Below are 20,890 nucleotides of genomic sequence, written 5' to 3' on the forward strand. Positions count from 1 at the left end.
CTCCATAAAGCATCCCACAGTGTAACAATCCGAAAGGCCTTCTGGTGTTTTAATTAACTAGTTGGTGGCTGTGACTGAGTCAAGGAGTTAGGGATAGGAGGAGGAAAGAGAATAGGAGGAGGAGAGGAGAGGGAATAGGAGGAGAGGAGAATGTCTTGACGAAACAATAGTCAGAGGGGTTGGCCAAACAAAGCACATCCAGATGGGATCAGACTATCTGCTGTTATTCACGAAGACATTCACAACAACAGGTGGGTCTGTTCTGATAAAGCAGAAAGCACAGGAACGCAGGGAGTTTGAGGCACACACACACACAGGCACAAATACACACACAACCAGAACACACTTCCTGGAAATGGGAGGGGTTGTTGACCTGGAGTACCAACACAATACACACAATACCTCAGCCTGGACTCATAGACTAGACGTAACATAGTAAATCCGAGATGGTCAAATTAGAATATGTTACGTTTGGTTTTGTTACATAAGCTCCTGCTGGGCTCCCGAGTGGCGTAGCGGTCTAAGGCACTGCATCTCAGTGCAAGAGGCATCACTACAGTCCCTGGTTCAAATCCAAGCTGTATCATATCCAGCCGTGGTTGGGAGTCCCATTGGGCGGCGCACAATTGGCCCAGCATTGGCCAGGGAAGGCTGTCATTGTAAATAAGAATTTATTCTTAACTGACTTGCCTAGTTAAATAAAGGTTACATTTAAACATATATATATACATATATATAAAAACAAGTGTGAGTCTCATCACGGACAAATTTAGCATTTTAGCTAATTAGCAACTTTTCTATTACTTATTACTTTTTTGCGACGTTGCAACTACATGTTAGCGAACATTAACCCTTTTAGCTAACCCTTCCCCTAACCTTAACCCTTTAACCCAGGGGTGGGGAATTCCAGTCCTTGAGGGCCTGATTGGTATCACAGTTTTGCCCCAGCCCCAGCTAACACACCCGACTCCAATAATCACCTAATCATCTTCAGTTTAGAATGCAATTTGATTAATCAGCTGTGTTTGCTAGGGATGGAGAAAAGGTGACACCAATCAGGCCCCCGAGGACTGGAGTTGCCCACCTCTGCTTTGGAGTTGCCCATCTCCTAACCTTAAACCTAACCCCTAGCCTAGCTAACGTTAGCAATCTAGCTAGAATTCGTAACATATGATACGTTTTCAAAATTTGTAACAGTACTTTTGCGAATTCGTAATATATTATACGTAATGGGTGATGGACATCCACAAATTAATACATACAATACGAAACTTAACATATCATACTAAATAGTATTTCACGGATTTAGGTACAGAATAATACGAAATGCTCTGAGACCAGGTTGCAGCCCTGCATGTAGAATAATCCTCAATGCAGTGAACACATGTGTCTGGTAGCTCCATTTTGTCTGCAGAATAGTCCAGTACCTCTCTGCATGCCTTTTGTTTCACAGTGAAAACACAACTGATCTTGATGTTTGTGTTGTTCAGACCAAAACATTTCCTTTTGGTCAGACATTAAAGGGAAAACAGAAGTCTGTGGCCCTATGATAACTGCATAACTATACATGGCTGATGGAACACATATATACTTTGAGTGATTGCTCACCACATGTTGATACTCTTGTCTACTGTTCATGAAAATAATGTGATTGGCATGATGACACGGATAATAACACATTTCCCTATCCATCTCATAAGCCTATTTGAAATGATGTTAACCACATAAAATGTATGCAGTAAAGTTGCCCAAGGATAATGGGAATATTCTGCAAGAGTCATTTAGTTACATCGTCTGTGTCCATCGGTATTTTCCGGAACATGATCTCTTCTAGGTCTTCTGAAGCTAGTTTTTGCGAGTTGCCTGTCTGTTCTCCCCCACCCTCTTATCCCCAGACTGCTTTATGTCTGGCTAGTCTGGGCGTCAGTGAGCATGCGCGGTCGCCATGTTAGCAAGTTCTCTCCTCCCCCTTCGGTCTCGTCACACTCCGACAGCTCGAGTCACAGTGCAAGAAGGCGGACTGGCTGTAGATGCCTCTTGGAACAGGGAGTGATACAGCAAACATTGGACTATAACAAAGACTTGTCTGAATGGATTAAACTGTTTTGCGAGACATTTAAGTGGATATATTCTCCTAAGGATAACCTTATATCGGTGAAGGATTGCTTGTTTATTTTTTTGGGGCTTCTGAGAAATTAAATAATGCGACTCTCCACAGTGTGTGGATAGTGATGGAGCGAGCTAACGTTACACTTCTATCTTAGCTCTCGCTTTGGATGTGTACTGCATACTCTCTTTGTGTTGTTATAGCTATTTATTTTAGATAGCTACCTATTGAGATAAGATATTAAACGACGAAATGCTGGCTTGTGTGTGAGAAAATACGCGTATGTGACTGGATAACAAGCCCATCAGCTGATGTTAGCCAACTAGCTTGTTAGCATTTCTGCTCGCCAATCGACTGTCAAACGCGAGCATTCTCCGTCACGAGAGGGGACGTTTATCTACCCCTAAAAGCTAAATAATCGAACCTTGTATTTAAGACGGATTTATTTATTGTCAGCTGATATTCTATTGTTAAAAATCAGTCTTTTGACCTAATCTTTGTCAAAACGGCGGCCCCAAAACATTGTAACGTTAGACGAGACTATCAGAGTCTAGCCGCTACCCCCTGGAATCTTTCAAAATGCACCATCCTGATTCTGCAGGAGACTCTGGCAGCGTCAGAAAGATGGCGCACCCGGCGAATTTTCCTAGAAGGGGTAGTAACATTAACACTGGCGCCGGGAGTGGCCCCATGTCAACACCAGCTAGTTCGGCTGTTAGCAACAGCCACGTCCCCGCTGAAGACTACCAATCCCCCCTCCTGATGCAGTCTCAACCCCTTGTTGGATCATCCTCCCCCGGGCCTCCACACCCTCCCCACAGCCTGAACCTGCACTCCCAGCCACAGCCCCAGGCTCTGTCCTCTGGGTCACAGGTGAAGAAGAAAAGCGGCTTCCAGATCACTAGCGTGACCCCAGCCCAGATCTCTGTGAGCACCAACAACAGCATAGCAGAAGACACCGAGAGCTATGATGATCTGGATGAGTCTCATACGGAGGATCTTTCCTCTTCAGAGATCCTGGATGTCTCCCTCTCTAAGGCCAACGACATGGCTGGGGGTGAGAGGAGTTCCTCAGAGGAGACACTGAATAACTTCCATGAGGCGGTCACCCCCGGGGCAGTCTCCCCCAACCAGCCCCCCCACTCCTTAATCCAGGGTCCCCAGCACGGCGGGATGGTTAACGGGAATGTGCACCACCACCATCATCATCACCACTACCACCATCAGCAGGGGCAACATAATCATCCTCACCAGGCCCTGGCTCAGCCTCCTTCCTCAGCCCCCCACTCAACCCCCACGTCTGGAGGAGTTGGTGGTGTCTCAAAGATGCCTTCTGCCATGGGGGTCCTTCTGGAAAATGTTTCAGTGGGTTCTGCCAATGTTGCTGCTCAGCCTGTAGCAGTTGTCCCTCTCCCTAGAATGCATGGCTCTACTGCTGGTGCTACGATTAGCATAGCTAATCCCCTGACCAGCAATATTAGTATTGTGGATATGTACATCTCTTCCAATGTGCCTGTGATGGGGGGTGTTAGCACCAGCGCTAGCAGCAGTGGTGGTGGCTTCCCCCCCAGTGTGATGAGTAGCAGTGGTGGGGTTGGAGGTTTGATGGGGAGTGGCTTTGGCAACAACAACCCCAATATCAATTTGATACAAAATCAAAGCTCTGGAACTGTGAACTCGAGCATCACTATGAATTCTGCTGCTGCCACTGCCTCTGTGGTGTTGGGGCCCTCCAGTGGCACCCAGGGTGGAGGAGCTGCCATGCCCCAGCCAGGAAAGAGCTCTGGCATGGCTTCGGCCTCAGTCCCCTCCTCCCAGCCAGCCCCAACCCTAGCTCCTGCCACTACCAGCTCCCGTTTCAGAGTGGTCAAGCTTGACTCCAGCTCGGAGCCTTTTAAAAAGGGCAGATGGACATGTACTGAGTACTATGACAAGGAGACCCCAGGTTCAGCCCCTGCCCCCTCTTTCTCAGAAGTTTCTCTTCCTAGTGGATGGGGTGTGGAGAGCATGCGACCGTGCGGGCCTGAGATTGTGACAGGGGGGTCGGAGAGAGAGGGCATCAGTGGGAGTTCAGTGAACAGCATAGTCAGCACACTGAGTCACTACACAGATAACGTTGGCAGTGGAGAGGCCGGAGGCACCCCATTACTCCAGTCTCAGTCTCACTACCAGGACTACTCCAACCCCCCTAAGGCCTTCCAGACCTCCCACCCCAGCCTCCCCATTGGGGTGTCCCAGCCTCACCTGCTGACCACTGTGGCTCCCTCAGTCCCCGCCAGTGCTCATCAGCCTGCCCCAATCAACATGGCTGGCCTCAAGACCACCCTAGGCCACCCTACCACTCCCATGCCCCAACAGCCGCTCACCTACGCCCAGGCAGCCTCTATCCCAGCCCCAGCCTCAGCTCAGGGACTAGTGGGGGTGCATCAGCAGCAGATGAGCTATGCTCTTCCCCAGCAGCCTTCTGTCCCTTCCCATGCAGCCCCAGTGCACAGGCTGAGCCAGGTTGGAGGTATGCATCCAGACTACCCTCATCCCCAGGCAGGCCTACCCCAACCTGTTCTCCCACAGGCCCTGTCTGGACCTGGGCAGATGGGAGTCCCGCAGCAGCAGGTGGTTGGCTCCATGCTCCAACCCCAGGGTCTTCTCCAACAGCAGCCCCAGCAGACCTCTCTCCAGGCCTCTGCGGCAGGAACGGGGCTAATGCCTCAGATGGGCCCAGGAGTGCCCGGTTTTGGGCAGCAGCCACAAGGACACCCTCTCCCCCAGGACCACCAACATCAACAACAGCAGCAATCACTCCCGGGCCAAGCCCAAGGACTTGCCACCCAGCTTCCTGTCCCCCCTAACCAGGGCTGCCTAGCCTCCATTGTGCCTCATTCTAACCCCCAGAATGACCCCCAGCCCCAGAACAGCAGTGGACTGGCCCAATCTCAACTCCAGTCCCAGCCACCCAGGGTCAGCATGCCCCAGGCTGTGGCTGCCCAGGCCAGCGCCCTGTATGCCAGCCTGCCCTCTTTCACCACCACCCAGCTGGAGGATGCCCAGCGCCTGCTCTTCCAGCACCAGTCTGCCTTGCTGGCACAGGCCCTGCCCAAGCTGGCTGGGGGTGGCTCTGAGATAGGCACAGGGCTGGGGACTGAAAGTAACCCTGCCGCCACCGCGGTCAGTGCCTTAACCGCTTCTGCCGGACTCTTCAAAGCTGTGGACGGAGACGATGATGGGTGAGTCCCAAATCTAAGCCATTAGTATAGGTTTTTGATCAATTGATTGCTTGATTTGATTTTGGGGTATAGAACAATATTTCTTAAACATATCCACTAATCCACTACAGTAGTAGGCCTGCTGATACAGACTGATACATATAACTAAAGAGATCCCATGTTTTAAATAAATGTTTTCTCATTTATCCGCAGCAAACAGTTTGTTCCCTAATGTTGTTTCTGATGTGCTGAATGGCATTCAGACCATGAAATGTTTAGTCAGTGTTGGCCTTAAAACACAGTGTTTTGAACATGACGTTGCATTCTAGCATTGTAGCAGTGAATGCACTTTTTAGGGAGGAATCGGGGGAACCATGGTACTACCAATTATGTATATATACACTAGATGACTGATCGGGGGCGCTGTTTTGAAGCCACGTGCCTCCATTTTGGCACTCCCCTACCTTAATGCATTCTTTAAAATGATATAATGTGAGCTAAACATCAAATAAAACACACAAAAATATACAATATCATTTTCCTTAAAGGTTTATTTTTTTGTTACTGTCCCCAATACAATAACAAATACTTAAATACATGTAATTTTGTCCTTTAAATGTTGAACTGAAATACTGTAGAATTCCATTCATTCCTACTGGGGAGTGTCAATATGCCTGACCGGTGGTTTCAAAGCCTCTCAATGGCCAATACATGGCATTGACAATCCAGGGTTAAAATACAGTACTTTCGGAAAGTATTCAGACCCCTTGACTTTTTCAATTTTTTTTAACGTTACAGCCTTATTCTAAAATTTATTAAATTAATCAAATGAAAATGATATTACATTTACATAAGTATTCAGAGCCTTTACTTAATACTTTGAAGCACCTTTGGAAGCGATTACAGCCTCGACTTCTTGGGAATGACGCTACAAGCCTGGCACACCTGTATTTTGGGAGTTTCTCCCATTCCTCTCTGCAGATCTTCTCAAGCTCTGTCAGGTTGGATGGGGAGTGTCGCTGCACAGCTATTTTCAGGTCTCTGGCTGGGCCATTCAAGGACATTGAGACTTGTCCCGAAGCCCCTCCTGTGTTGTCTTGGCTGTGTGCTTAGGGTTGTTGTCCTGTTGGAACCTTCGCCCAGTCTGAGATCCTGAGTGCTCTGGAGAAGGTTTTCATCAAGGATCTCTCTGTACTTTGCGCCGCTCATCTTTCCCTCGATCCGGACAAGTCTCCCAGTCCCTGCCACCGAAAAACATCCCCACAGCATGATGCTGCCACCACCACAATGCTTCACCGTAGAGATGGTGCCAGATTTTCTCCAGGTGTGATGCTTGGCATTGTCTTGGTTTCATCAGTCCAGAGAATCTTGTCCATTAGGTGCCTTTTGGCAAACTCCAAGCGGGCTGTCATGTGCCTTTTTACTGAGAAATGGCTTCTGTCTAGCCGGTCTACCATAATGGCCTGAATGGTGGAGTGCTGCAGAGATGGTTGGCGGCCAGCTCTAGGAAAAGTCTTGGTGGTTCCAAACTTCTTCCATTTAAGAACGATGGAGGCTACTGTGTTCTTGGGGACCTTCAATGCTGCAGAAATGTTTTGGTACCCTTCCCCAGATCCGTGCCTCGACACAATCCTGTCTTGGAGCTCTAAGGACAATTCCTTTCGACCTCATGCCTTGGTTTTTGCTCTGACATGCACTGTCAACTGGGGGACCTTTATATAAACTGCTGTGTGCCTTTCCAAATAATTTCCAATCAATTTAATTTACCACAGGTGGACTCCAAGTTGTAGAAACATCTCAAGGAAGATCAATGGAAACAGGATGCACCTGAGCTCAATTTTGATTCTCAGCAAAGGTTCTGAATACTTATGTAAAGTTATTTGTTTTTTATCTTTAATAAATGTGCCAACTTTTCTAAACCTGTTTTCGCTTTCTCATTATGGGGTATTGTGTGTAGTTTTAGGGGAAAAAATGTTTTTAATCCATTTCACAATAAGGCTGTAACATAACAAAGTGGAAAAAGTCAAGGGGTCTGAATACTTTCTGAATGCACTTTACATCATTGGGGACTTCCTAATGGAATGGTGCAACCAGCTGAGTGTCTGTGGTTGCTAGGACTTGTGCTGTGGTGGTTGAGCTAGTTTGGATTGGGGGAATCGAGGTCGCCACGGCAGCACCGTGTGTGGGTGAATGGGATGCCAGACTGCTGGTGAGATGGTAGACAAAACAGTGTGTGTGTGCGCACCCACTGTCTGAGAGAGCTGTATGCTAATCTGCCCCTCCTCCACCTTAGACACTAGACAGTGCAGTGCTCAGCTGGAGGTGACATTTTGACTACTTCAGACTGCAGTGACTGCATTTAGTGTGTGATATATATATTTACGTGCACACACACACTCTCAGTGCCCCAGTTGTGTCAGCTTTTGACAGATGTCGCACAGATCCATCCTTGTCTGCTGCACAGACCACTTTCTGCTACCACAATATTGTTTTCACCCTTTCCAATCAGTGCAGATGAGAGGAAACAAGGAGAGGCTGGATTGCCATACACACTCAGCACTTTGATGTCTTACTGCAGGGAAAAGGTGGTTTAGGGTTCATGAACATTTTCATTTTTAATTAATTTTTTAATTTGACCTTTATTTAACTAGGCAAGTCAGTTAAAACCTATTGGAACTACCCATCCCGGATCCTGGAGAATTGTCATCAACTACACTAATTAGCATAGCGCAACGGTCAAAAAATATAACTAGAAAATATTCATATTCATGAAATCACCAGTGAAATATTGTGAAACACAGCTTAAGCCTTTTAATCACCCTGTCATCTCAGATTTTGAAATTATGCTTTACAGCCAAAGCAAGACAAGCGTTTGTGTAAGTTTATCGATAGCCTAGCATAGCATTATGTCCAGCTAGCAGCAGGAAGCTTGGTCACGAAAATCAGAAAAGCAATCAAATTAATAACTTACCTTTTGAGCTTCGGATGTTTTCACTCACGAGACTCCCAGTTAGACAGCAAATGTTCCTTTTGTTCCATAAAGATTATTTTTATACCCAAAATACCTCCGTTTGTTGGTCACATTATGTTGAGAAATCCACCGGCCACTTACGCAATGTAGTCGTTTACGCTCATTCTTCAACATAAAGGCGTGAAACTACGTCAAAATGCTGTAGACACCTTAGGGAATACGTATAAAAAGGAATCTGGTTGATATCCCTTTCAATGGCCAATAAGGGTGCATAGGAACACAATGGTTTCAAAACATGAGTCACTTCCTGATTGGATTTTTCTTAGGCTTTCGCCTGCAATTCAGTTCAGTTCTGTTATACTCACAGACAATATTTTTACAGGTTTGGAAACTTTAGTGTTTTCTATCCTAAGCTGTCAATTATATGCATATTCTAGCATCTGGTCCTGAGAAATAGGTTTACTTTTGGAACATTATTTTTCCAAAAATGAAAAATAGTGCCCCCTAGCTTCAAGAGGTTTTAAGAACAAATTCTTATTTTCAATGACGGCCTAGGAACAGTGGGTTAACTGCCTGTTCAGGGGCAGAATGACATATTTGTACCGTGTCAGCTCGGGGGTTTGAACTTGCAACCTTCCGGTTACTTGTCCAACGCTCTAACCACTAGGCTACCCTGCCGCCCCAAAATGATCTGATACAAGCCATTTAATGATCTGATAGAGGTAGGATAATGCAGGTGGATGCAATACTGGACGGAAACTTGCTACTTATGTTAAATAATGTAATGTTAACTTGTTCATTTGAATGTAAAGCATTACACACTGGCAGACAATCTTTCATGCTTTATCTAGAAGACCATTTAATTTAATTTTATTTAATTGACCATTGGTCAGTGGCAGCGCTATGAGACTGAGGGAAAGTAAATGGAATTTCACTCTTTAATACGTTTAGAAGTCCGTGTTTGAGATTGGTGCGGAATTATTTTTTTATGTGCTTTGCAGCTGAAATTTAACAGCTTTTAGGTTACCAACGTTCTTAAACTTTTTTTACTTTGTCTAGAGCTGGAGGTGAAGGTTCTGGAATATGGTACCTCTGTGATCAGTTTAGAGCACACCAACTTTGTAGAGAAGTGTAGTGAACCAGGGTTTTGGACCAACAATAACTTTTGTCTTAATCGTTTTGAGTATTCTACAGCCAGCTAGACGTGGTCATATGGAGGTCTTTGCTACTGTTAGAAACCCCTGGGCTGCGGCTCACCTCCCCAGCCGTAGCTATATTGGACCTGAGGGATGGCTACTCCTGTCACATGATGGTGTACTCTGAGGAATGTGTAATCTAGGAGGATAATGTGGATTATAGTCTTTAATAAATGCAGCATTTGAGCTCGCAGCCCAAATCCCTTTTCACAAATGAGCAGATTGTCTTGGTGAATTAGCCTCCTAACCAGCTGTTTACCTTCTTTAAATAATTAATAACTTTACATTGACTTGTATTGAGTTTAGCCTTAGTCACCTCAGGATAATCAAGGAGTTTTTGACAAATACAATTACATTTTCTGCAAATGGGGGTAGTATGGTCATTGATGTTGGTTAGATGTATAGGCCTAGTTTTTTTCAGTACTTGACAGCTTGCTGTAACAGATGTTAGTAGGATGATGTTTGATAATGATGACTGGCTGTGTCAGTGACACGCCTAAACAGCCCAGGCAGCTCCACTGTCAGAGTTAATCAGCACAGCCAACCAGCCCAGGCAGCGGGAAGGAATAAATGCTCACTCAGTGTAGGGTTGGGCCATGTCAAACTTTGTCCTATTGTGATTTAAGTACCCATAAAACATTGATATATGAAGGTATCGCCCTATATTGGCCAATATTTGTTTGGTTAAAAACGAAACAGAAAAAGATGTCTTAAAAGGACCGCTAGCACATGCTCGCATGCTAAGGGCGGGACTAGAGAAATCATGACAAAATATATTTTGGAGCTAAATCTTTTTTATTTGCCTTCCTTCTTTTGGAGCTATGGCACGAAAGAGGTGTGTGTCTGTGTGTGCCGACCTGCAAGTGACAGTCAAGAAGCCTAGCTGGCTGTGTGATGGGTTGTAAGTCATCAAGGTCCCGGCTGCAGGCAAACAACTCTGATTTCCCCAGAACTGGATAATTTTTCATTGATTTGCATTTTTGCCTAATCTTCCTCTCTTATCAGGCCTTATTACCTAATTCTATACGTGGTAGGTAGGTTGTAGCCTATATTACTAATAGTAGGCGATGGACATAGGCTGTGTAGAGTAGGCCTTTAATCAAATACTTTTTTTTGTCACATGCTTGTAAAAAACAGGTGTAGACTAACAGTGAAATGCTTACTTACGAGTTGAAAGTAAAGATTTAAAAAATAATAATTGAAATAGTGACACAAGGAATAAATACACAGTGAATAACGAATAGCTGAGTCGATGTGCAGGAGTACGAGATAATTGAGGTACCTCTGCCTTCAGAAAGTATTCACACGCCTTTTTGCAAATATATAAACATTTTTTTTTGTCAAAATGGCATGTGTATATTGATGAGGATATAAAAAAAAAATCAATAATGTAATACCCCATAATGACAAATGTTTTTTAAATACATTTGCAAAAATGTATAAAAAAGCAAAGACGGGTTCATTATGGGGTATTGTGTGTAGATTGCAGAGGCAATAGTTTTCTTAAATCCATTTTAGAATAAGGCTGTAACGTAAAATGTGGAAAACATCAAGGCTTCTGACCACTACTTTTTCCACATTTTGTTTTTCGCAGAAATATATCCACAATACCCCATAATGACAACATGTTTTTAGATTTAAAAAAACAACATACCTTATTTCCGTAAGTATTCAGACCCTTTGCTATGAGACTCGAAATGTAACTCTGGTGCGTCCTGTTTCCATTGATCATCTTTGAGATGTTTCTACAACTTAATTGGAGTCCACCTGTGGTAAGTTCAATTGATTGGACATTATTTGGAAAGGCACACACCTGTCTATATAAGGTTACACAGTTGAGGTCGACCGATTTTATGATTTTTCACCGCCGATACCGATAATTGGAGGACCAAAAAAAGCCGGTACCGATTAATCGTCCGATTTATATAAAAAAAATATATATTTTTTAAAATTTGTAATAATGACAATTACAACAATACTGAATTGACACTTATATTAACATAATACATCAATAAAATCAATTTAGCTTCAAATAATGAAACATGTTCAATTTGGTTTAAAAATGCAAAAACAAAGTGTTGGAGTAGAAAGTAAAAGTGTGCCATGTAAGAAAGCTAACGTTTAAGTTCCTTGTTCACAACATGAGAACATATGAAAGCTGGTGGTTCCTTTTAACATGAGGAACCACCATGTCTTCAATATTCCCAGGTAAGAAGTTTTAGGTTGTAGTTATTATAAGAATTATAGGACTATTTCCCTCTATACCATTTGTATTTAAATAACCTTTAACTATTGGATGTTCTTATATGCACTTTAGTATTGTGAGTGTAACAGTATAGCTTCCGTCCCTATCCTCGCTCCTCCCTGGGCTCGAACCAGGAACACATCGACAACAGCCACCCTCAAAGCAGCGTTACCCATACAGAGCAAGGGAAACAACCACTCCAAGTCTCGGAGCGAGTGACGTTTGAAACACTATTAGCTAGCCATTTCACTTCGGTTACACCAGCCTCATCTCGGGAGTTGATAGGTTTGAAGTCATAAACAGCGCAATGCTTGACGCACAACGAAGAGCTGCTGGCAAAACGCAAAGAAAGTGCGGTTTGAATGAATGTTTACGTGCCTGCTTCTGCCTACCACCGTTCAGTCAGATACTTATATACTTGTATGCTTGTATGCTCAGTCAGATTATATAAGACACATTAGATAATATCTAGTAATATCATCAACCATGTGTAGTTAACTAGTGATTATGATTGATTGTTTTTATAAGATAAGTTTAATGCTAGCTAGCAACTTACCTTGGCTTTCTGCATTCGCGTAACAGGCAGTCTCCTTGTGGAGTGCAACGAGAGAGAGGCAGGTCGTTATAGCGTTGGACTAGTTAACTGTAAGGTTGCAAGATTGGCTCCCCCGAGCTGACAAGGTGAAAATCTGTCGTTCTGCCCCTGAACGAGGCAGTTAACCCACCGTTCCTAGGCCGTCATTGAAAATAAGAATGTGTTTTAACTGACTTGCCTAGTTAAATAAAGGTGTTAAAAAAACACGTAAAAAATGGCCAAATCGGTGCCCAAAAATACCGATTTCCGATTGTTATGAAAACTTGAAATCGGCCCCAATTAATCGGCCATTCCGATTAATCGGTCGACCTCTATTACACAGTTGGCAGTGCAGCATTGAAGATCCCTAAGAACAGTGGCCTTGATCATTCTTAAATGGAAGAAGTTTAGAACCACCAAGACTCTTCCTAGAGTTGGCCGCCCGGCCAAACTGTGCTATCTGGGGAGAAGGGCCTTGGTCAGGAAGGTGACCAAGAACCCGATGATGACTCTGACAGAGGTCCTCTGTGGAGATGGGAGAACCTTCCAGAAGGACAACCATCTCTGCAGCACTCCACAAATCAGGCGTTTATGGTACGACAGCCTGTTTTGGAGTTTGTCAAAAGACACCTAAAGACTCTCAGACCATGAGGAACAAGATTCTCTGGTCTGATGAAACCAAGATTGAACTCTTTGGCCCGAATGCCAAGCGTCATGTCTGGAGGCAACCTGGCACCATCCCTACGGTGAAGCATGGTGGTGGCAGCATCATGCTGTGGGGATGCTTTTCAGCGGCAGGGACTGGGAGGCTAGTCTGGATCGAGGTAAAGATGACCGGAGCAAAGTACAGAGAAATCCTTGATGAATACCTGCTCCAGAGTGGACCTCAGACTGGGGTGAAGGTTCACCTTCCAACAGGACAATGACCCTAAGCACACAGCCAAGACAATGCAGGAGTGGCTTCGGAACAAGTATCTGAACGTTCTTGAGTGGCGCAGCCAGAGCCCTGACTTTAACCCGATCGAACATCTCTGGAGAGACCTGAAAATAGCTCTGCAGCAATGCTCCCCATCCAACCTGACAGAGCTCGAGAGGATCTGCAGAGAGGAATGGGAGAAACTCTTCAAATACAGCTGTGTCAAGCTTGTTGTATCATTCCAAAGAAGATCGAGGCTGTTATCCCTGCCAAATGTGCTTCATCAAAGTACTGAGCAAAGGGTCTGAATACCTATGTGAATGTGATATTTCACTCTTTTGTGCTTATTATTATTTTTTTTAATACATTTGCAAAAATGTGTAAATGTGTTTTTGCTTCGTCATTATGAGGTATTGTGTGTAAATTGATGAGGGGGAAATAAAAAAATAAGAATAATTTCAGAGAAAGGCTGTAATGTTATAAAATGTGGAATAAGTCAAGGTCTGAACTTTCTGAATACACTATAGATAATAGAAAGTAGAAGCAGCGTATGTGGTGAATGTGTGTGTGGCGTCAGTATGCATGTGTGCGCATGTTATGTGTTTCAATGCAGGTATTCCGGATAGCCATTTGATTAGCTATTTAGCAGTCTTGTTTAGCAGTCTAATGGCTTGGGGGTTAGAAGCTGTTCAGGGTTCTGTTGATTCCAGACTTGGTACATTAGTACCGCTTGCCGTGCAGTAGCAGAGAGAAGTCTATGGCATGGGTGGCTGGAGTCTAGGGCTGGGCAATATATTCAATTAATTTGTACGCCGCACCTTCCCACTCACACACAGACACCAAGCCCCTTACTCTGTCACTCACATCAACAACCACGATGAAAGATCACTACTTCCTCTCTGACCACAAGCAGTTTAAACTCTCTATTTGCATTTGAGGTTTGGTCCAACAGAATGTATCATATGGACACTGAAACAGAGATACTATTTTACTGTAATAGAGAAGTTAACCTTTCTAATGATACCCTTTTTATGTAGAGCAGACCATACCAAAACGAGAGTATGAATGAACATGATTGTGGAAAATGTACGCTCAGTCTCTGTTGCGCGTGGTATTGCGGTACCACGTACCACTAGCAGCATTTTTGCAACAGACTTATGTGCTAGCTGTTTAGTCTGTTTTTTATAAATGTGCAATGAGCAATAAAATACTAATTTATATCAGGAATTGGCAATCTGTTCTAATTCTGAGAAATAAGCATCTTCTTATCCAGGTAGGCCACTTGGTTTCAACAATCTAAACAAAGTGAACATGCTATGTGGTTCGAACAGTTGGAGACCGACAGGAGGATGTAAGCCTATTCGTAACAGTTCAACTGTTCTACTTTGTTAGCAAGCGAATATATCAAAGTTGGCTTGACTTTAAATATAAAGATTGGCTGGCCCATCACTAGCACGTTAGCTTGTGCTTGAGAGATTGTTTAAGACCTGTGTTAATTTTCTATGCCTGCTACAAGACCTTGGTCACCATTAGTGGATGTGCATGGTTCTGGTTAAATTTGTAACAAAAATTGTCCTTTTCATAGACTTAAGATGAGTGATTATTGCAAAAAAGCAGGTTAAGCTATTTTGATAAAATCATGAAATGATTAGTGCGTCTTATAGTTGAAGGGTTATATTTAGCCTAGTTATAATTTTACAAGCCCTGAATTCATTACATTATTCCTGACTGTTTGAAATGCTGTTTGAAATTGTTTTACCACATTTTGGCAGTATTACTTTAGTGCCTGTTTTGGAATATATGTATTCTGTATAGGCCTTGTTTTCACTCTGTCAATTAGGTTAATATTGTGGAGTAACTACAATGTTGTTGATCTGTCCTCAGTTTTCTATCACAGCCATTAAACTCTAACTGTTTTAAAGTCACGATTGAAATCAATGTGCGGTTACCTTCCTCTCCGGCAAATAAGTTAGGAAGAACGCCTGTCTCTTTGTAGTAACTGGGTGTATTGATACACCATCCAAAGTGTAAATAATCACGTCACTATGCTCAAAGGGATCTATTTTAATCCATTTTAAATTCAGGCTGTAACACAACAAAATGTGGAACATTTCAGGGGTGTGAATACTTTCGGAAGGCACTGTATATATTGTGAATTACTCATAAATTGGAAAAAAAAAATTTTTATATGATTTTCAGGCCATATCTACTGGAGTCTTTGACAATCTCTGACATCGCCTGGTATAGAGGTTCTGGATGGCAGGGAGCTCGGCCCCAGTGATCTACTGGGCCGTACTCACCACCCTCTGTAGCGCCTTGCGGGCGTGTGCCTTGCAGTTGCCGTGGTGATTCAGCAAGTCAAGATGCTCTCAATGATGCAGCTGTAGAAGTGTGGATGATCTGAGGGTCCATACCAAATCTTTCCAGCCTCCTGAGGGGGAGAGGCGCAGTTGTGCCCTGTTCGCAACTTTGTAGGTGTGTTTGGACTAGAGGTTGGCCGATTTAATTAGGTGCGATTTTCAATGACGGCCTAGGAGTGGTGGGTTAACTGCCTCGATCAGGGGCAGAACGACAGATTTTCACCCTGTCAGCTCGGGGGATCCAATCTTGCATAAACAGCATTCCGCTGTTTATGACTTCAAGCCTATCAACTCCCGAGATGAGGCTGGTGTAACCGAAGTGAAATGGCTAGCTAGTTAGCGCTCGCTAATATTGTTTCAAACGTGACTCGCTCTGAGCCTTCTAGTAGTTGTTCCCCTTGCTCTGCATGGGTAACGCTGCTTCGAGGGTGGCTGTTGTCGTTGTGTTGCTGGTTCGAGCCCAGGGAGGAGCGAGGAGAGGAACGGAAGCTATACTGTTACTGGCAATACTAAAGTGCCTATAAGAACATCCAATAGTCAAAGTTTAATGAAATACAAATGGTATAGAGGAAAATAGTCCTATAATAACTACAACCTAAAACCTCTTACCTTGGAATATTGAAGACTCATGTTAAAAGGAACCACCAGCTTTCATATGTTCTCATGTTCTGAGCAAGGAACTGAAACATTAGCTTTCTTACATAGCACATATTGCACTTTTACTTTCTTCTCCAACACTTTGTTTTTGCATTATTTAAACCAAATTGAACATGTTTCATTATTTACTTGAGGCTAAATAGATTTTATTGATGTATTATATTAAGTTAAAATAAGTGTTCACTCACTATTGTTGTAATTGTCATTATTACAAATAAGTAAATAAAAATCGTCCGATTTAATCGGTATCGGCTTTTTTGGTCCTCCAATTATCGGTGTCTGCACTGAAAAATAATCGGTCGACCTCTAGTTTGGACCTTAGTGATGTGGACGCTTGATGCTCTCTACCGGCTCCACTACAGCCCGATCGATGTGTGCTCGCCCCTCCGTTTCCTATAGTCCACGATCAGCTCCTTTGTCTAGCTGACATTGAGGGAAAGGTTGTTGTCCTGGCACAACTCTGCTAGGTCTCTGACCACTTTTTTTTAATAGGCCTCCTCGTCATCGGTGAACAGTCCTACCACCGTCGCGTCGTCAGCAAACTTGATGATGACGTTGGAGTCCCGTGTTGTCATGCTGTCGTGGGTGAACAGGGAGTACAGGAAGGGACTAAGCAAGTGATGAACTTGGAGGGGACTATGGTGTTGAATGCTGAGCAGCGTTCTTGCATAGGTATTCCTTTTTTCCAGGTGGGTGAAAGCATGTGGAATGAGTGAGTCGTCTGTGGCTCTGTTGGGGCGGTATGGGAATTGGAGTGGGTTCAGGGTGTCCAGGATGATGGTGTTGTGAGCCATGACCAGCCTTTCAAAGAATTTCATGGCAAAAAATGTGATTGCTATGGGGTGATAGTCATTAGGCAGGTTACCTTGATGTTCTTGGTCACAAGGACTATGGTGGTCTGCTTTGAACAAGTTGGTATTACAGACCGGGTCATTGATAGGTTGTCAGTGAAGACACTTGCAAGCTTGTCAGCACATGCTTCAAGTACTCATCCTGGTATTCCATTTGGCCCGCGGCCTTGCAAATGTTAGGATTTTTTCCCCCCTCTCTCAATGTCTGTTGATCTGGGCCATATAGCCAAAACCTATTACTTTTTAAAATGTTTATAGTGGACACTCCAGAGTCTATTTTAAATGCCTAGTTTTGTCATTTTTATTATAGTCTAAGCTTTGCTTCATAAGCTTTGCTCAGCTTTTACGTGTCCATATATTTTTCCTTCTTGATATTTTTTTGCTCAATTTCACATCTTGTTGCATGTGATATTTGTCATTCAAAATAAAGCTGTGATAGAGAATCGCCTATAGACTGACTTACACAATTGTTCCCATTTGAAAGCTGCAACATTAAGACACTAAACACTTAGAATAGCCTATTTGGGAAATAGCTTTACCTTGTCCTAATGCTTTTGATAAGCTATTTTAATTAGTATGGCTTTTGGCCATTTGGTTTGCAATGACAAGTAAGAGGGATGCATGCATCATTACTTGTATGGTAGACTATGCTTTGCTCAACTAAGGTTTGTTCAAACTACTCATTCGTTTTTTCTGTCTTTCTGGTGTTTGTTCTACTTCTCTCATTATTATGGGGAAGGGGATACCTAGTCAGTTGTACAACTGAATGCCTTCAACTGGAATGTGTCTTCCGCATTTAACCCAACCCCTCTGAATCAGAGATGTGTGGGTGGCTGCCTTAATCGACATCCACGTCTTCAGTGCCCTGGGAACAGTGCCTTGCTCAGGGGCAGAACAACAGATTTTTACCTTGTCAGCTCGGGGATTCGTTCCAGAAAACCTTTGGTTACTGGCCCAACACTCTAACCACTAGGCTATCTGCCTATTATGTTTTTAGGTTATTCAAAAGCGACTTAACTTTCTGAGAGCGCTTAGCTCGCCGTTAGATTAATGTATTGTTTGATCATAAAGTATCACGGCTGGAGAAAGTCGGGATGCATAAGAACTGAAGTCATATTCATATCCAGTGGAGATAAAATACAAAATTTGACTTTAAAAATAAGTAGACACTTGAGCGCCCACAAAACAAACATAAATAAGATTCCAACTATATGGCCCAGGACATCTGACATTGAGAGAAAAAACGGAACACATTTTCTGACTGGAAATTTTACGCTGCTTTGGTAAATCTTAGTACATTGTTCTGTTGCATTCTGCTCTTTACTGCTTGGTGCCAGTCAAGTTGAAATAGGCTGTTCATCGTCTGTCACATCACAATTTCGTCACCATCGACAATGGCTGTCAATCATTTTTGATATCTGAAACTACCATAATATTGTTTAACCCTAGCTCAGTCGTAACCTCATTTACATTTGCTGCACACTCAACCAGGGTGTCAGTGTTAGGGGAGAGAGAGAAAATGACTGCCTACTAGGACTGTTCTGTCTCTATTGTATTAGATGACTGTTCTGAATGACTGTTCTGCCTCGATTGTACTAGGCTAATTGACAACATGCCTTCCACCGTTTTCCCTCTTGTCCTCATAATGCTCATAGTGGCCTGATTTTTACCACTGTCAAATGCAAGGCATATGGAGTCATATTGCTGATTTTTTTTTTTTTCTGTTTAGTTGGATCCCATTCATAACACAAGGTTTCATCGCGTTATCCTTTTGGTTGCAAACCCTGCAAGTACCCACAGCACTTGTCCTTAGCCAATAATAGACACATTGGATTGTTCTTATGCCGGCAGATTTCTCAATTTCACTGATATGCATCACTTTATTAGGACCAGGAGTTTTTTCACAACATTCACAGCCCTAACTCTGTTGTTGGACATAATGATGATAACCTCTCACAGTGAATTGCGGTGTTGTTAGGTTGGGCTATTTTGTTGTTTCTTCTAGTTCACCATGACTGATACAAGTGGCAGTCATTGTTTTGTAAAGGACATGTCACTCCTCTTCCATGTAGACCAGGGCTGCCCAACCCTCTTCCTGGAGATCTACTGTCCTGTGGGTTTTCAGTTCAACCCTCATTTAACACACCTGATTCTACTAATTAGCTGCTCAACAAGATCTTAACTAGCTGAATCAGGTGTGTTAAATTAGGGTTGGACTGAACCTACAGGACAGTAGATCTCCAGGAAGAGGTTTGGGCAGTCATGATGTAGGCTAATGGTGCTGTGAAAACCAATTAAGGCATAAGAAGAAAAGGTCACCTGAAGAAGAACTCTGTGATGCAAGTTTTTCTCCATGTGGACTATAAATGACTGTCGTAGAGCAGCCAGCAACACTGTGTCAAAGGCTAGGACTCCTCTTTGTTCTAATGAGCAGAGCCAGGCCATTCGGTCTTTGTCCGGTCCAACAGATTAATGACTGCTAGACAGCCAGGCAGGACACTGCAGGCAGCTTGTAATGTTTGTTTTAATGGCCTGCTCTAACCTCACTGTAGCTCATATACAGTCCACTGTCAGTGTCTTGTCTTCATGTGGGGGGGATCTCCTCTCGTGCTCTCTCTCTCTTCCGGGAGACAGCAGGAAACATGCCATCTTAGCCCTCCTCTGAGCCACTATGTAGATTTGTGAGTGTTGCATGATGTGTGTGACTCTTAATACTACAATAAGAGGTGGTTAATGGAAGATGTTGTAGACTGAAAGTGGTATGTAAACTCAGCAAAAAAAGAAGCGTCCTCACAGTCAACTGCATTTACTTTCAGCAAACCCAACGTGTAAATATTTGTATGAACAACTGAGACATAAACTGAACAGGTTCCACAGACATGTGACAAACATAATGGAATAATGTGTCCCTGAACAAAAGGGGGGGTCAAAATCAAAAGTAACAGTCAGTATCTGTTGTGGCCACCAGCTGCATTAAGTACTGCAGTGCATCTCCTCCTCATAGACTGCACCAGATTTGCTAGTTCTTGCTGTGAGATGTTACCCCACTCTTCAACTAAGGCACCTGCAAGTTCCTGGACATTTCTGGGGGAATGGCCCTAGCCCTCACTCTCTAATCCAACAGGTCCCAGACGTGCTCAATGGAATTGAGATCCAGGCTCTTCGCTGGCCATGGCAGAACACTGACATTCCTGTCTTGCAAGAAATCACGCACAGAATGGGCAGTAATGGCTGGTGGCATTGTCATGCTGGAGGGTCATGTAATTACACTTAATCATGGAATTACACTTAAAAATCTTAATGTATTTGTTTTCTTCCAGACCCCCCCTCAAAAAATAAATAAATAAATGTCAGCGTTGACATGAAATCAGAACATTTCACTATGAACAATTTGTAATTTTAAGAGTGAAAAACAAAATCTAAAACCATATATATTTTCCCAAAATATGTTCAGTAAAAATGTAAGTTTTTTTTGGGCGATATTGCCAAAATATATGGTATTTTTTAAATTTGATGGTATTTTATGTTTTTGATTAATAAAAGTTATACATTTGTTTTATGAATAGTGCGTGACCCTAGGGTGGCATCACATAAATTCTAAATGATTTCAATGGGTCTTTCTCCATTCCGATTGTTTTATACTGTTCAATTCAACTTCAACCTTAAATAATTTCCTACATTTCCAACAATTTCTGCATTTCCTGCACTCATTTGAGATAATTTCCACACTGCCACAATATGGGCAAAAACACTAGGTCTTATTTTTAACCAAATGTTGCAATTGCGATTTAGATCAAACACTTGGGTGAA

General features: G+C 43.3%; 1 protein-coding gene across 1 annotated transcript in view; it reads left to right on the forward strand.

Annotated features, from left to right (window-relative positions):
- The first annotated feature begins 1,967 nt into the window (after nucleotides 1-1,967).
- Nucleotides 1,968-20,890, forward strand: part of LOC112225517 (TSC22 domain family protein 1) — an 88,473-nt gene continuing 69,550 nt past the window's right edge. Inside the window, exon 1 of the mRNA XM_024389540.2 lies at nucleotides 1,968-5,331. Coding sequence (XP_024245308.1) covers nucleotides 2,687-5,331 — 2,645 coding nt within the window. The 5' untranslated portion in view covers nucleotides 1,968-2,686. The remainder of the gene's footprint in view (nucleotides 5,332-20,890) is intronic.

This window comes from Oncorhynchus tshawytscha, linkage group LG26 (assembly GCF_018296145.1).
Source record: "Oncorhynchus tshawytscha isolate Ot180627B linkage group LG26, Otsh_v2.0, whole genome shotgun sequence".
In the NCBI taxonomy this organism is placed as follows: Eukaryota; Metazoa; Chordata; class Actinopteri; order Salmoniformes; family Salmonidae; genus Oncorhynchus; species Oncorhynchus tshawytscha.